We start from the raw sequence: 17,381 nt of genomic DNA, 5'->3' as shown, positions 1-17,381 counted from the left end.
GGAGGGGCCCGACCCCCAGGTTGGGAACCACTGAGCTAAACTATCCGAGTGCACGTATCAATAATCGGTATAATTAACTATGTCTTCTGTTTGCGTTTCTTGTCCTGACCCAATTAATAATTTCAGTAAGACCATGTGACACACCCAGTAATTATCTGTTATACATTGAGAATAATTAACCAGCATTATGTCGATCATTAAAGGTGCGGATGCGGCATGTTGATGTTCTGGGATCTCTACATATGTAACATTCCTCAGCGCGCTGACAACCTATAAAATGAACGAGCTTCTCCATCTGTGACAGTCGTCTGCCTGCTCATCCTCTCTGTCAGTCAGCACCTCAGCAAAAAGGTAATATCATTTTATCAATAAATATAATATCAGTTATGACCATCATTTCATCTGTTTCAGTTTCCTATCGTCCAGATGTATTCATACAGAGGACGTTTCATATTTTGGGGAGAAAACTTTGTGTTAGAACATTTAAATATTAATTGAATGCATGAGTCTCTCGTAAGATCCGCAGCCCATGATGAATTAACAGCTGCTAATTTAGTGCATGAAATGTCCAAATCCAAGCTATGAGATCTTGAAGCTGTATGTTAAAATGATCTTATTTTGTTTCAATTAATGACAATGCTACAGAAATCCTCCGGTTGAAGAGGCGGGTTATCTTCCATTTGATCAACGGCTTCAATGGTTCATTGTCAAAATAGTCTGTAAATTAGAGAGGATGGAGGATACTGACTTTGTGTAATGTCTTTCCCCAGATGGCATCAGGTGTTCCTGTACTCCTGCTCCTCTGTTTGACCAGCGGACTGCTGGCTGAAGCATGTGTGAGTAAAAACGAACGGCCATATTTCTGTTGACCGCCTCTATTTATGAACAGTACACACAGTGTGAAGCGTGAAGCGGGGGCTCCCAACCTGAGGGTGGGGCATGGCTGGACTATGAGACAGTGACCCCTCAGCACAGAGACATGGTGGTTTGTCTTTTTAGTGACGTTTTGCAGGGGAACGGTAACTGTTTTTAAATGAGTGGATTTTTTTTAGAGTCAGTTTTCTTACATTTTACCAGATTTTTTGGGGGGTGACACAAACACGTGTGTTTCTAAAATCCTGTTTCCAACTAACCAACCAACAAGTCTCTGGTTTGTGTATTCAGATTTTCACAATAAAACCAAAACCACTGAGCCTTAAATATATACGACGCTTCAGTAATTAGCCTGCTGATGTAAATGCTAAAAGGCTGACTGAAGAATGCTTTGTGTTCACAGTGTTGTGAAGAAAAGATAAAGGAACCCATCTTCCCAGGTCAGTAGTTGACTGTATGTTGCTTGTATGTTCCTGTGTAAAGAACTGTCACGTGTGTCAGTTCATCTCAGTGTTCAGGGTAGAACAGGGAGCAACACCAGATGAACTTACGTTAGAGAGCGTTGACTTTAACTCCATGTATTCTACGTGGATCATCAACGGGACCAACCTTTAGACTCAGTCTGTCAGCGTGATATTATGTATGCAGCCACCAAGTGCATGTTCAAGACCCCTCTGTTTCCAGTCTTTGTGCTAAGCTAAACTAACCAGCTCCCGGCTCTAGCTTCATATTTAACAGACATAAAACAGAGTAGAATCAGTCTTCAACACGTGGGACAGCCTGCTGTGTAGTTCCTGTTTCTAACCTTGGACTGGACGGTCACTGTGTGTACGAGGGGGAGACGGGGGTCAGCTGTACATGTGCTCTGTGAACCGAGAAGACTAAAAGACGCTTGTGTTGTAGTTGTAGCTCCTTGCTGCCCCCCCGGTTGGACTCGGTTCGGCAATCGCTGTTTCAGCTTCCACTTCCTTCCGAAGTCCTGGTCGGACGCAGAGGTAAAAACCACAGGGAACAGCAGCAGCTCCGTGTTGTCGATGCACACTTTTGGCTGCTTGTGGCCCGAGAATATACTGAGATGGCATTGGGCTTGTAAACTGATACTGAAATATAACAGTTGATTCAACTTGTATTTTCAAACATTTTAAAGTGATTATTTTGTTGGCAGCTTCCAGTATAATGGTCCCAGTTATATGTCAAACACTGTGCAGGCCTACGGGTCAGTTGGTCGAGTGCATTTGTCAGTTTCTCTGCTTCCCTCTGTTCTTTCTTTTTATCTTTGTTTCGCACCGTCTCCATCAGCACACCTGCCTTACCATTGGTGGGAATCTGGCTTCCATCCACACAGCTGAGGAACATTTCTTCGTCAGAAGCCTGATTTACAGATCGACAGGCAGGTACAGAGTTTCCTGGGTCGGAGGCTTCGACTCAGTCAAGGTGAGGCATTTGTCCTTGAGCCGTTACAGCCACTTTATTTCAGGCTGTTTCTCTAAGTGGACACGAAAAGCATGAACATTTTTCCAGCCACATGAAAGGTGGAGGCTGACAAACACCAAACACCGAAGACGTATATTCCCAGCAAAAAGATCTTAACTTCCGTTTGACTGCCAAATCATCTCTGCGTTGCAGGAGGGAGACTGGCTGTGGACCGACGGATCTAGATTCGACTACAAGCGCTGGAGTGTGAGCAAACCCAGCAAACTGAATGTAGATCACTGCCTCGTCATGAACTGGAACAGTAAGAAAATTCATAAGAACTTCTGAATGATAATGATGATGCGGAAATCCCCGTAAACTGGTAGCTGCTCATGTGTCGCAGGGTATTGATGTTACTGAGTACATTTACTCAAGTAGTGTACTTCAGTATAACTACTTTACTTGAATATTTCCATTTTCTGCTACGTGATACTTCTACTGCACCACATTTATCTGACAGCTGCAGTTACTGTGGCTTTACAAATTCAGATTTTTACATAAGAAACATAGGATGAGATGAAACCAGTGGTTTCCAACCTCTTTTCTTGGGACCTCTTCCATGTAGTTGTGTGTCCTGGTCATGTTTCAGATGTCTATGAGTTGCTAACAGCTGCACCAAAGAGACGTTTCCCCCAAAACGTCTTCAAATGATCCAATAGTTCCCAAAATATCAAAAATGAAAGAAAAGTACCAAAACTGGAAACAGATCAGTGAATCAGAACAGTGTTTCTCCTTCCTCTTTCCCATCAATCATCCCACGGCCCCTCAGGTTCACCTGGTGACCCTCTGGAGGGGCCCGACCCCCAGGTTGGGAACCAGTGGACTAAACTCTGTCCCTGTCTCTGACGTAGCTAAAAGCAGCTCCGGCAGTAAAACGCTGCCGAAGCCTCCGTGACTCTGGATCAATGATCTGAGAATCAGAGACCAGTCACGGGAGACAGGTCCCAGCACAATGAAGTACTTTTACTGTGATACTGGAACTACAGGAAGTACTTTTACTGTGATTCTTTGACTGTAAACTTGTAATAACACTCTTGTCTTGCTGAACTCTCTACAGGAAACTACTGGAACAACTGGCAGTGTAGAAGGTTCCTTCCCTTCCTGTGCTCCAAGCGCATATGAGGCCTCCCGCCACGATGACGCCCCTGCAGCTCGTTTCCAATCGTACTCATTGATTGACTTTCTCTTCGATCAGTAAACAGAAGTCACACCCTGCTGACGGATGATTCTTTCTCAGTTGTTCATTATCTGACGAGTTTATACCAACTCTTCACATTTGAGTTTTTAAGCTGGAGACTAACTCACCTCAAAATCCAGTTTTCATAAAGAAATCAAACACCTCAACTATTAACCCAAACTAAGGTCAATAAATTTTGTTCAAAAGGTAAAATCAATGTGACACCGTCCTGACTTTCTGGACCCAGAGTGCACTGCTGTGACAACACTGACGACATGTGTCTACAGACTCATGGGTTTCAGTGCTTCGTGCACCTGCATGGTTTCAGATGTTAATTAGCATTTAGTCCACTGGTGTTTGGTAGTAAACCCTTAGTTACTTTTCTTTTGTCTGAAGCTGCCGTGTCTTTTCTTTATTCAGCTGATTTCCTGTCAAACTGTATCTTGAACCAAGCAATGAAAAATAAAAGTCATACTGTTAAAAACACCCTGTTGCGTCCTGACTGACAGATCTTTCTTCTCTAAAGGGACATTTTCAATTATATTTCATTCAGTTTTCTCAAACAACTACAACAGAACAAGGTTAATAAACTCATCAAAAATGAGAGTAAATGAATTCATTTTAATTAAATAATACGTGATACTTCTACTGCACCACATTTATCTGACAGCTGCAGTTACTGTGGCTTTACAAATTCAGATTTTTACATAAGAAACATAGGATGAGAGGAAACCAGTGGTTTCCAACCTCTTTTCTTGGGACCTCTTCCATGTAGTTGTGTGTCCTGGTCATGTTTCAGATGTCTATGAGTTGCTAACAGCTGCACCAAAGAGACATTTCCCCCAAAACGTCTTCAAATGATCCAATAGTTCCCAAAGTATCAAAAATGAAAGAAAAGTACCAAAACTGGAAACAGATCAGTGAATCAGAACAGTGTTTCTCCTTCCTCTTTCCCATCAATCATCCCACGGCCCCTCAGGTTCACCTGGTGACCCTCTGGAGGGGCCCGACCCCCAGGTTGGGAACCAGTGGACTAAACTCTGTCCCTGTCTCTGACGTAGCTAAAAGCAGCTCCAGCAGTAAAACGCTGCCGAAGCCTCCGTGACTCAGGATCAATGATCTGAGAATCAGAGACCAGTCACGGGAGACAGGTCCCAGCACAATGAAGTACTTTTACTGTGATACTGGAACTATATGAAGTACTTTCATCACAGTGTATGTTCAAGGTCCGTGTTTCTTTTACTCGTCTGAATTTCAGGTATTAAATTACAGTAAACAAGTGGTTGTTTCATTTTCATTTTAAAATACAAAAATTAAAATTGAATCACAAGGTGTTTCTGTGTTTCTGAGTGAAATTTAAAAAAAAAACGTGTTATTTTCATTTTCTATTTTATAAAATAAAAAATAAAATTACCATAGGCCTGATCTTTCATATTGTGAGACAGGTGTTATGGCAGATCACCGGTCCTTGTGAGTGTGAGGAGTGGATGCTGATTATAGATGTCAGTAATGTTTGAGCCATGTCATAATTAAATGAAACTGTCGAGACAAAATGGCGGGATCTATATTAAACCATTCCTTTCGTGCATTTATTCTCCGGAAATAGAGTCCCAGCGTGGATGCAGGTGTTCTTCATTACTGCCCTTCCTTCCTCAGACCAAGTGTCAGATGAAAATCTGAACAGAACAAGGTTGCACCGCCATTTTGTCTTCACAGTTTAGTACTTCCTGTAGTTCCAGTATCAGTAGTAAAAGTACTTCATATAGTCACAGTATCACAGTAAAGATACTTCATGTAGTTCCAGTATCACAGTAAAGATACTTCCTGTAGTTCCAGTATCACAGTAAAAGTACTTCATTGTGCTGGGACCTGTCTCCCGTGACTGGTCTCTGATTCTCAGATCATTGATCCTGAGTCACGGAGGCTTCGGCAGCGTTTTACTGCCGGAGCTGCTTTTAGCTACGTCAGAGACAGGGACAGAGTTTAGTCCACTGGTTCCCAACCTGGGGGTCGGGCCCCTCCAGAGGGTCACCAGGTGAACCTGAGGGGCCGTGGGATGATTGATGGGAAAGAGGAAGGAGAAACACTGTTCTGATTCACTGATCTGTTTCCAGTTTTGGTACTTTTCTTTCATTTTTGATATTTTGGGAACTATTGGATCCTTTGAAGAAGTTTTGGGGGAAACGTCTCTTTGGTGCAGCTGTTAGCAACTCATAGACATCTGAAACACGACCAGGACACACAACTACATGCTGATTTTATGGAAGAGGTCCCAAGAAAAGAGGTTGGAAACCACTGGTTTCCTCTCATCCTATGTTTCTTATGTAAAAATCTGAATTTGTAAAGCCACAGTAACTGCAGCTGTCAGATAAATGCGGTGCAGTAGAAGTATCACGTATTATTTAATTAAAATGAATTCATTTACTCTCATTTTTGATGAGTTTATTAACCTTGTTCTGTTGTAGTTGTTTGAGAAAACTGAATGAAATATAATTGAAAATGTCCCTTTAGAGAAGAAAGATCTGTCAGTCAGGACGCAACAGGGTGTTTTTAACAGTATGACTTTTATTTTTCATTGCTTGGTTCAAGATACAGTTTGACAGGAAATCAGCTGAATAAAGAAAAGACACGGCAGCTTCAGACAAAAGAAAAGTAACTAAGGGTTTACTACCAAACACCAGTGGACTAAATGCTAATTAACATCTGAAACCATGCAGGTGCACGAAGCACTGAAACCCATGAGTCTGTAGACACATGTCGTCAGTGTTGTCACAGCAGTGCACTCTGGGTCCAGAAAGTCAGGACGGTGTCACATTGATTTTACCTTTTGAACAAAATTTATTGACCTTAGTTTGGGTTAATAGTTGAGGTGTTTGATTTCTTTATGAAAACTGGATTTTGAGGTGAGTTAGTCTCCAGCTTAAAAACTCAAATGTGAAGAGTTGGTATAAACTCGTCAGATAATGAACAACTGAGAAAGAATCATCCGTCAGCAGGGTGTGACTTCTGTTTACTGATCGAAGAGAAAGTCAATCAATGAGTACGATTGGAAACGAGCTGCAGGGGCGTCATCGTGGCGGGAGGCCTCATATGCGCTTGGAGCACAGGAAGGGAAGGAACCTTCTACACTGCCAGTTGTTCCAGTAGTTTCCTGTAGAGAGTTCAGCAAGACAAGAGTGTTATTACAAGTTTACAGTCAAAGAATCACAGTAAAAGTACTTCCTGTAGTCACAGTATCACAGTAAAAATACTTCCTGTAGTTCCAGTATCACAGTAAAAGTACTTCATTGTGCTGGGACCTGTCTCCTGTGACTGGTCTCTGATTCTCTCTGACGTGATCAGATCATTGATCCTGAGTCACGGAGGCTTCGGCAGCGTTTTACTGCTGGAGCTGCTTTTAGCTACGTCAGAGACAGGGACAGAGTTTAGTCCACTGGTTCCCAACCTGGGGGTCGGGCCCCTCCAGAGGGTCACCAGGTGAACCTGAGGGGCCGTGGGATGATTGATGGGAAAGAGGAAGGAGAAACACTGTTCTGATTCACTGATCTGTTTCCAGTTTTGGTACTTTTCTTTCATTTTTGATATTTTGGGAACTATTGGATCATTTGAAGACGTTTTGGGGGAAATGTCTCTTTGGTGCAGCTGTTAGCAACTCATAGACATCTGAAACATGACCAGGACACACAACTACATGGAAGAGGTCCCAAGAAAAGAGGTTGGAAACCACTGGTTTCATCTCATCCTATGTTTCTTATGTAAAAATCTGAATTTGTAAAGCCACAGTAACTGCAGCTGTCAGATAAATGTGGTGCAGTAGAAGTATCACGTAGCAGAAAATGGAAATATTCAAGTAAAGTAGTTATACTGAAGTACACTACTTGAGTAAATGTACTCAGTAACATCAATACCCTGCGACACATGAGCAGCTACCAGTTTACGGGGATTTCCGCATCATCATTATCATTCAGAAGTTCTTATGAATTTTCTTACTGTTCCAGTTCATGACGAGGCAGTGATCTACATTCAGTTTGCTGGGTTTGCTCACACTCCAGCGCTTGTAGTCGAATCTAGATCCGTCGGTCCACAGCCAGTCTCCCTCCTGCAACGCAGAGATGATTTGGCAGTCAAACGGAAGTTAAGATCTTTTTGCTGGGAATATACGTCTTCGGTGTTTGGTGTTTGTCAGCCTCCACCTTTCATGTGGCTGGAAAAATGTTCATGCTTTTCGTGTCCACTTAGAGAAACAGCCTGAAATAAAGTGGCTGTAACGGCTCAAGGACAAATGCCTCACCTTGACTGAGTCGAAGCCTCCGACCCAGGAAACTCTGTACCTGCCTGTCGATCTGTAAATCAGGCTTCTGACGAAGAAATGTTCCTCAGCTGTGTGGATGGAAGCCAGATTCCCACCAATGGTAAGGCAGGTGTGCTGATGGAGACGGTGCGAAACAAAGATAAAAAGAAAGAACAGAGGGAAGCAGAGAAACTGACAAATGCACTCGACCAACTGACCCGTAGGCCTGCACAGTGTTTGACATATAACTGGGACCATTATACTGGAAGCTGCCAACAAAATAATCACTTTAAAATGTTTGAAAATACAAGTTGAATCAACTGTTATATTTCAGTATCAGTTTACAAGCCCAATGCCATCTCAGTATATTCTCGGGCCACAAGCAGCCAAAAGTGCATCGTGACAACACGGAGCTGCTGCTGTTCCCTGTGGTTTTTACCTCTGCGTCCGACCAGGACTTCGGAAGGAAGTGGAAGCTGAAACAGCGATTGCCGAACCGAGTCCAACCGGGGGGGCAGCAAGGAGCTACAACTACAACACAAGCGTCTTTTAGTCTTCTCGGTTCACAGAGCACATGTACAGCTGACCCCCGTCTCCCCCTCGTACACACAGTGACCGTCCAGTCCAAGGTTAGCAACAGGAACTACACAGCAGGCTGTCCCACGTGTTGAAGACTGATTCTACTCTGTTTTATGTCTGTTAAATATGAAGCTAGAGCCGGGAGCTGGTTAGTTTAGCTTAGCACAAAGACTGGAAACAGAGGGGTCTTGAACATGCACTTGGTGGCTGCATACATAATATCACGCTGACAGACTGAGTCTAAAAGGTTGGTCCCGTTGATGATCCACGTAGAATACATGGAGTTAAAGTCAACGCTCTCTAACGTAAGTTCATCTGGTGTTGCTCCCTGTTCTACCCTGAACACTGAGATGAACTGACACACGTGACAGTTCTTTACACAGGAACATACAAGCAACATACAGTCAACTACTGACCTGGGAAGATGGGTTCCTTTATCTTTTCTTCACAACACTGTGAACACAAAGCATTCTTCAGTCAGCCTTTTAGCATTTACATCAGCAGGCTAATTACTGAAGCGTCGTATATATTTAAGGCTCAGTGGTTTTGGTTTTATTGTGAAAATCTGAATACACAAACCAGAGACTTGTTGGTTGGTTAGTTGGAAACAGGATTTTAGAAACACACGTGTTTGTGTCACCCCCCAAAAAATCTGGTAAAATGTAAGAAAACTGACTCTAAAAAAAATCCACTCATTTAAAAACAGTTACCGTTCCCCTGCAAAACGTCACTAAAAAGACAAACCACCATGTCTCTGTGCTGAGGGGTCACTGTCTCATAGTCCAGCCATGCCCCACCCTCAGGTTGGGAGCCCCCGCTTCACGCTTCACACTGTGTGTACTGTTCATAAATAGAGGCGGTCAACAGAAATATGGCCGTTCGTTTTTACTCACACATGCTTCAGCCAGCAGTCCGCTGGTCAAACAGAGGAGCAGGAGTACAGGAACACCTGATGCCATCTGGGGAAAGACATTACACAAAGTCAGTATCCTCCATCCTCTCTAATCTACAGACTATTTTGACAATGAACCATTGAAGCCGTTGATCAAATGGAAGATAACCCGCCTCTTCAACCGGAGGATTTCTGTAGCATTGTCATTAATTGAAACAAAATAAGATCATTTTAACATACAGCTTCAAGATCTCATAGCTTGGATTTGGACATTTCATGCACTAAATTAGCAGCTGTTAATTCATCATGGGCTGCGGATCTTACGAGAGACTCATGCATTCAATTAATATTTAAATGTTCTAACACAAAGTTTTCTCCCCAAAATATGAATCGTCCTCTGTATGAATACATCTGGACGATAGGAAACTGAAACAGATGAAATGATGGTCATAACTGATATTATATTTATTGATAAAATGATATTACCTTTTTGCTGAGGTGCTGACTGACAGAGAGGATGAGCAGGCAGACGACTGTCACAGATGGAGAAGCTCGTTCATTTTATAGGTTGTCAGCGCTGAGGAATGTTACATATGTAGAGATCCCAGAACATCAACATGCCGCATCCGCACCTTTAATGATCGACATAATGCTGGTTAATTATTCTCAATGTATAACAGATAATTACTGGGTGTGTCACATGGTCTTACTGAAATTATTAATTGGGTCAGGACAAGAAACGCAAACAGAAGACATAGTTAATTATACCGATTATTGATACGTGCACTCGGATAGTTTAGCTCAGTGGTTCCCAACCTGGGGGTCGGGCCCCTCCAGAGGGCCACCAGGTGAACCTGAGGGGTCGTCGGATGATTCATGGGAGAGGAAAGAAGGAGAAACACTGTTCTGATTCACTGATCTGTTTGGTATAAACTGTTTTATTTATATGAAACCATCTAAGAGGTTTAGAGGGAAAATGGGACTTTTTGGCCAGAGATTACAAACCAGAAAGGTTTAGAACAACTGCTTTAATCCCTGACAATACTAAGAATTTTTTAAACACTTTTAGAGACTCGTGTTTTTTAATGAAAATGTAATTCTTTAAAGTAACTAGTAACTAAAGCTGTCAGATAAGTTTAGTGGAGTAGAAGTATAAAGTAGCATAAAATGGAAATACTAGTACAAGTACCTCAAAATTTTACTTGAGTACAGTACTTGAGTAAAAGTACTTTGTTACATTCCAACACTGGGTTACATGGGGGATGTGTGCTGGACTAGTTCTTGGCCTGGTGCAGTGATTCCTCGAGTCTCTTGCGACCTCACTTGCAGTAATTATCTGTTATACATTGAGAATAATTAACCAGCATTATGTCGATCATTAAAGGTGCGGATGCGGCATGTTGATGTTCTGGGATCTCTACATATGTAACATTCCTCAGCGCTGACAACCTATAAAATGAACGAGCTTCTCCATCTGTCTAGTTAAAGTATCACAGTAAAAGTACTTCATGTAGTTCCTGTATCACAGTAAAAGTACTTCCTGTAGTCACAGTATCAGAGTAAATATACTTCATGTAGTTCCAGTATCACAGTAAAAGTACTTCATGTAGTTCCTGTATCACAGTAAAAGTACTTCCTGTAGTCACAGTATCAGAGTAAATATACTTCATGTAGTTCCAGTATCACAGTAAAAGAAACTACTTCCTGTAGTTCCTGTATCACAGTAAAAGTACTTCCTGTAGTCACAGTATCGCAGTAAGAGTACTTCATATAGTCACAGTATCACAGTAAAGATACTTCATGTAGTTCCTGTATCAGTAGTAAAAGTACTTCATGTAGTTCCAGTATCACAGTAAAAGTACTTCATGTAGTTCCTGTATCAGTAGTAAAAGTACTTCATGAAGTTCCAGTATCACAGTAAAGATACTTCCTGTAGTTCCAGTATCACAGTAAAAGTACTTCATGTAGTTCCAGTATTACAGTAAAAGTACTTCCCGTAGTCAAAGTATCACAGTAAAGATACTTCCTGTAGTTCCAGTATCACAGTAAAAGTACTTCATGTAGTGCCTGTATCAATAGTAAGAGTACTTCCTATAGTTGAAGTATCACAGTAAAAGTACTTCCTGTAGTTCCAGTATCACAGTAAAAGTACTTCCCGTAGTCACAGTATCACAGTAAAAGTACTTCCTGTAGTCACAGTATCACAGTAAAAGTACTTCACTGTGCTGGGACCTGTCTCCTGTGACTGGTCTCTGATTCTCAGATCATTGATCCTGAGTCACGGAGGCTTCGGCAGCGTTTTACTGCTGGAGCTGCTTTTAGCTACGTCAGAGACAGGGACAGAGTTTAGTCCACTGGTTCCCATTGAAGATCAAAATATTGATCAATTGAACAGTTATTGAAATGAAAAAGTACAAGATTTCCTTTCTTTTTCTATTTTTTTTATTTTTACAATTTTCATTCATACTCTTAAAACACTGTTAATGAACTTGAAATTCTTTCTTCTTGTTCAGGACCATCTCTCTGCACCATCTCCCAGAAGACACGACAATATCAGGACAAGACAGAAGACCGACTAAAATGTGAACAAATCCGTTTATTTCAGTTCAAAGGTGAAATCATCTCATTTTTTTATTCTCTAGGTGAAGGAATACATACATCAAAACTAGTCACTATTTTCTCAGGGCAGGGAAAAAGACAGACAGTGGTATTATGTATAAAGTTAAAGCTCCTCAGACAGACAGACAGACAGACAGACAGCTGCAGGACTGGCGTCATGTCGCTCCACTCAGTCAGCTCAGGAAACTGTTTTTTTGTTTTCAGGTTCTTTCATTACTCTTCAGCCTCAGGTTGTGTAATCCCTCAGGAGGAAGAGATCACCTCTGTTCCCACTCAGGTTCAGTGTGTAACCTCAGTCCCGAACACGAGGTCAGATCCAAGCCACCAGTACTTAAAGGAAGTGCAGCTTCTGTGAATAATCTGAACTGACTGAGGAGACAGTGAACTGACCTCAGTCCTGCTGAACCCTGGTGACAACAGAAGTGCGTTATACTGCGCTAGGCGATGTCCTTAGAAAAGCCTTTATAAGCAGGTTCAAACGTGGAGTAACACCACTCTGTCATGACTAAAAATCAACCTTGTCAGTTTAAGGATGCACAGATACCACTGACCTAAGATCAGTACTCATACTGAAACCGTTTCTCATTTATTACCTTTTAATAAACAGAGTCGGCTTAAAGACCCCGAGACGTATTTTCTCCATTAATTTCTCGAGTGAGCGATGGAGTCCTGCGTGAACAGGAAATTTTCTGCCAAAGTTGGAAAAGTTGTCGCAAGAGATTCCTGGATTTCTTTCCTTTTAACTGAGCTTTTCTTCCTGGTTTGAGGTTGCTGGGATTCAACTGATGACACGAATGTCTGTGCACCAATGAGATTTAAGCAACATTTCAATGAAAGTCATTTCCGTATTTATGAGTTTAGCCCTTTGTACGATGTAGCATCAATAATTCTAACCCAGGTGATAAATGTACCCTGTTATTTATGTCTCCAGGGGCTTTAAAGGAACAGCTTGTGGGAGACAGTTAGAAGGATTTAGCCCATGTCTTTATGCTAAATATGAAGGTACATCCAGCAGCCGCCGTTATGCTAAGCTAAGCTAATGGGCTGCTGCATGACATTTACTGTGCAGACATGAAAGTGGCATCGATCACCGTCTAACTCTCAGAAAGAAATATTATTCTCCATTATTTTCACCATTGATTAATTGCTGAGTCTGTGAAATGTCAAGAATTCCTGGTGCTGAGACCAAAAGAGAAACAGAAATCCTTTCGTTTGAGAAGCTGCAGAGAACATTTGGCACTTGTTTGCTTGAAAAATGACTGAAACATTTAACTGATTATGAAAAAACAGTTGCCGATTACTTTTCTGTCTTTTCTGTGATTGACTAATCGATTAAGTGACTAATAGTTTCCACTGTAAAACACAGCAGAAAAAGAAAAACAGCCTTTTAGCAACTTTTTCTTACGTTCCTTAAATGTGCGAATGGAGACACCGTATCCAACTCCTTGTAAAAAAAACCTCAAAAAGGGAACACTGATGTCGGGGTTTAGTATCAGGAGTAATTCTGTGACACCAAAGTCCAGTGGTATTAGTGCATCTTTAACTCCCGCTGCTGAAATCGAGGGGCTCGCTAACAAAATGATAATGCGGTGGCGATATCTTCAGAGGGAGGACAATCATAAAAGCAGCGGATAAAATGCCAGTGAACGAAAAGAAAACAATGTGTGATGTGATAACCAACTGTTCCTGTGGAGCTATTTCAAAGTGATTGTTAATTGGATTAATATATTTTTAAAATTATCATCAACCTTAAACGTTAGTGCGTAAAGCAAACCCAATATGGGTAAATTTATAGCAAAGTTGTTCTTTTTTTTCTTTTTTAAGATGTTCACACACACACACACACACACACACACACGCGCACACATTCAGTCAAACACGAAACAGCAACCTGCCGTCAGATCGCGTCGCATTTCGTCCTCAGCAAAGCTGCCGGTCAGCGCTCTGAAATCTCAGGAAAAATAATACTATTTAAAAAATCATACCAGGTCCTCGGACAGTGCAGGGCGGGAAAGTTATAACTGTAACCTGTAGCTGTAACTGACCGTCTGTTAAACCCCGCCCACCTTGGTTACTGTTGCTATGGCTGTCAATCTTTCTGTTCTCGTACGGCACATCATTCAGTTTATGATGACGACGGCGGCAGATTTGCCACCAAATTATTAGTACTTTTTTCAAACAACCGCCACTTTTTCATTTCAGACATAACTAGACAAAATCAGGTTCTGATTTCTGGCCAGCGACCGTAGATTCTGGCAGATTTTATCAGCTTTAGCTAGCTGGCCGCTTAAGCTAATGTTGGCTCCGCAGACCGTTTCGCAAATACCACCATCCTAGGTTTTGAAGAGCCAATGACGTGGGTTGCGGAGGCATTGTGGGACAGTTTGGGAACATTGCAGCAGAAGCCGCCATCAAACACGGCGAGATGGTTGAAAACATGGTCTCTGGCCGACTTCTTAATGTGTCCAGCTGGGTCGTTTTCAGTTGAGAATGTTGTGAAACTTAAAAATGCATTTGGCGGCTACATGATATCATGCTAACAGAATGAGGCTGAAGCTACATGTCCCAGGTTAAAACATCCTCATCCTCGCCAGCTGAAGACGTGGAAACGACATCGTTCTTTTATTGCAGTGTAGAGCTACTTAGTCCTACTGTTATAAGTACGATGAAGTTGTGACTAATGTGTTTGGCAGCCGTATCGGCTAACGTTGGCTGGAGTTGCTGGAGCGAACTCATTCAGCGTGCAGGACTGACTGCAACACAGTGGGGGAATACTACACAGCTAATATCCTAGTCATGGACAGTCCCAAAAACTTATGTTCTGGGTTCTGGGTTTCGGGTTTTAGAAAATGCTAAAATGTTCACTGCTTCCACTTGCTGAGAAATCCAAGAAATCGTTGCTAAGTTATGTTTTGACTGTGACTCCGACTGATGATTATTTTCATTATCAGTTAATCTGACGATTAATTTTCAATTAGTTGATTAACTGTTAAGTCTATGAAACGTTAAGAAAAAAGCCCGTCATACCCTTGCAGAGCCGAACGTTACGTCTCCAGATGTCTTGTTTTGTCCTCTCATTTGAGAGTCTGGAATCAGAGAATATTTGGCACTAATTTGCTACTTTTGCTTGAGACACTTATTCGGTCATTAAAATAGTCGGTGATTCACTTTCCTTCGATGTTTCGAACTGTTTCGGCTCCTGACTGAACAAACTCGTCCCCTTAGATTTTCCAACCAAACATCATTTTTCTGAACAAAAATAAACTTTGCCAAACAATTTCCTGTTGAAATGAGTCGGACCCACTACCGTTAATTATCGCTCATCATCACCGTTTTGTTGAAAATACCAAAAGAATACTTAAAAAAAACCCCGCCAGCACCCCAAAGCAGAACTCTCACACGAGAAGTTCAAACCAGCTTCCCCACACACACAACGGAAGGAAAAACAAAACAATAAAGGCAAATATATTACTGTAACGCTCCGTCGCATATCACAGCAAACTAAACCATCTCCTGAACGCAGCTGGTCAGACACTTCCACTTTACATATATTACATATTGCTGCATTAATGCTGACCGTCAGACATATTATCACATATGGTGGATAAACACAATGAATCATCCTCGGGTTCATCACCTCATTTGTACTGAACAGGTTTATCCTAACTGCCACTGACGTAGCTTAGCTAGCATTGTTCTTTGTTTCCATTGTATGCATCCATTTGCAAAATTCCTCTTATTTGCTGACGATGGTTTTCTCTTCTGCCGTTTCTTGTTCAGTTGATACCGTGCGATTTTTAAAATGCTGTTTTAAGTTTTTTTATCGTTATTTTCCATGGACCCCGGGAAGACTAGCAAGCGAGCGCTTGCGGAAGCTAAATCAGTCTGAGTCCAGGTTTTAAGAAAACTCCCTCACTGTCCTCTATAAACCCAGGGAAGTTCCACTACAGGAGTAACACACTTGTTCTGTACACATTCGTTTAGCAGACAGTGTTGTTGATCAGGGCAGAGCAGTTTTGAGACAGGTTGAAAAACGACTCGACTTTATCAGCAGTTCTGGACTTTAAGGGCAACAAGCACCTACAGCTCATTAATCATTTTGAGTTTGGACAAGAAAAAAAAAAAAAAGTGCAAATTAAATATCAGGCCAAGCTCCATGGGTTCTGGTGCAGACAGAAACCTTGTATCTCGGGAAAAACTACTACGCTCTTGCCTGATCTGTGTGTTTGAACAAACACACACCATCAAAGTTTTGAACTATGAAGCATTCAGACATTTGGGATTATTCTCACTAACAGAGTAGTTCCACCAATCAGAAGCTCTAAAGCTCCATGATTAACATGCTGTATCTCGTTTGTTTGATGCTCAGGAGCTGGATGATTTTCCAGTTTTCTACTACTTCAGCACGTAATCCTCTGTAAAAACTGTGAATCGGTGTTTTCACACTTTGGTTTTGTAGGGATTAAACAAACGAGGTGCGACGCGTTAATAAGTGAGCTCTAGAGGAGCTGGTAGGGGGATTTTGTTCGCTTTGGACAGAACCAGACCCCTTGTTTCCAGTCGTTACGCTGTAGTGTCAAATTTAACTGACAGATACAATATTGGCACTAATCTTCTCGTTTAGCTCGCGGCATGAAGATGACCTTTTCCCAAAATGATGAACAGTTCTTTTAAAACATTAATACTTGAGCTACGAGGAGTTCATCTGTGAACAGTGTGATGCAGTTGGAGCTTCTCATTTGGCACAAACACAACATGAATAGACAAATATCAAAAACCTTATCAAAACTTAAACCAGTACCATTATCTGCCACTCAACGGTGAATACAGTGAGATTCTCTTAACTCTTATTTACCCTGATTTTTCTCTACTGGACTTTCTGTCAGTACTAACAGAGGGGGGCGTTCCTCAGAGTTCGACCTCTAGGCGTCAGTGTTGCCGTTCTCCTCCGGCTGCAGCTGCTCCTTTTCAGTGCAGTCCTCCTGGGGGGGGCGGACTCTCTTAAAGAAACCCAACTGAGGAAGAGGAGAAGAAGAAGAGGAGGGGGGAAATCATTGCAGTCACATTTTAATCCTGCAGGTAAACGTGACAAACCTGTAATCTAACTAATATTTAACAGCGTAATCCAGCGATTTAGTATCATACTTCTGTAAAGTTGGGACTGGTGAGAGTCTGAAGAAAGATTAAATAAAGGAATAAACTTCTCCTTATTACTCGCAACAGAGAATAAATCGTTGCCACACGGCGGCTAAGCACAGGACAACACTCAGCCAGAGCCATTAGGAACCATCTACAGAGACCAGAGGGACAAGGAGTCCTGCTAGAGAGGGTCTGGTCCCCACAGGGTCCTGATCTCAACTTCATGGAGTCAGTCTGGGATCACGTGAAGAGACAGAAGACACTGACACGGCCTAAATCCACAGAAGAACTGTGTCAGCTTCTCCAAGATGCTGGAACAAACTACCTGACAACAACCT

General features: G+C 42.0%; 3 protein-coding genes across 5 annotated transcripts in view; 1 reads left to right on the top strand and 2 right to left on the bottom strand.

Annotated features, from left to right (window-relative positions):
• The first annotated feature begins 267 nt into the window (after window positions 1–267).
• On the top strand, window positions 268–3,966 carry LOC120801600 (galactose-specific lectin nattectin-like). The gene is made up of 7 exons (XM_040148754.1): window positions 268–351; window positions 771–836; window positions 1,277–1,313; window positions 1,777–1,868; window positions 2,173–2,307; window positions 2,500–2,608; window positions 3,404–3,966. The coding sequence occupies exons 2-7, from the start codon at window positions 771–773 to the stop codon at window positions 3,466–3,468; spliced, it is 504 nt and encodes a 167-aa protein (XP_040004688.1). The 5' UTR covers window positions 268–351; the 3' UTR covers window positions 3,469–3,966.
• A 2,145-nt stretch (window positions 3,967–6,111) lies between these two features.
• LOC120801599 (galactose-specific lectin nattectin-like) lies at window positions 6,112–16,827 on the bottom strand. Of its 2 annotated transcripts, XM_040148752.1 has the most exons (8): window positions 10,102–10,140; window positions 9,772–9,917; window positions 9,287–9,352; window positions 8,810–8,846; window positions 8,254–8,345; window positions 7,815–7,949; window positions 7,514–7,622; window positions 6,112–6,674 (listed from the first exon to the last, which is right to left on the bottom strand). In XM_040148752.1, the coding sequence occupies exons 3-8, from the start codon at window positions 9,350–9,352 to the stop codon at window positions 6,610–6,612; spliced, it is 504 nt and encodes a 167-aa protein (XP_040004686.1). In that variant the 5' UTR covers window positions 9,772–9,917; window positions 10,102–10,140; the 3' UTR covers window positions 6,112–6,609. The 2 variants fall into 2 exon arrangements, with proteins under 2 accessions (XP_040004686.1, XP_040004687.1); XM_040148753.1 differs by lacking the exons at window positions 9,772–9,917; window positions 10,102–10,140 and adding an exon at window positions 16,760–16,827.
• The window catches only part of itgav (integrin, alpha V), a 63,090-nt gene continuing 57,570 nt past the window's right edge, over window positions 11,862–17,381 (bottom strand). For both annotated transcript variants that reach the window (XM_040148739.1, XM_040148738.1), the window contains exon 32: window positions 11,862–16,919. In XM_040148739.1, coding sequence (XP_040004673.1) covers window positions 16,827–16,919 — 93 coding nt within the window. In that variant the 3' untranslated portion in view covers window positions 11,862–16,826. The remainder of the gene's footprint in view (window positions 16,920–17,381) is intronic.

This window comes from Xiphias gladius, chromosome 16 (genome assembly GCF_016859285.1).
Source record: "Xiphias gladius isolate SHS-SW01 ecotype Sanya breed wild chromosome 16, ASM1685928v1, whole genome shotgun sequence".
Lineage (NCBI taxonomy): Eukaryota > Metazoa > Chordata > Actinopteri > Istiophoriformes > Xiphiidae > Xiphias > Xiphias gladius.
Note: the sequence above shows the minus strand (reverse complement) of the source record. Positions and strands in the feature narration are given on the sequence as shown.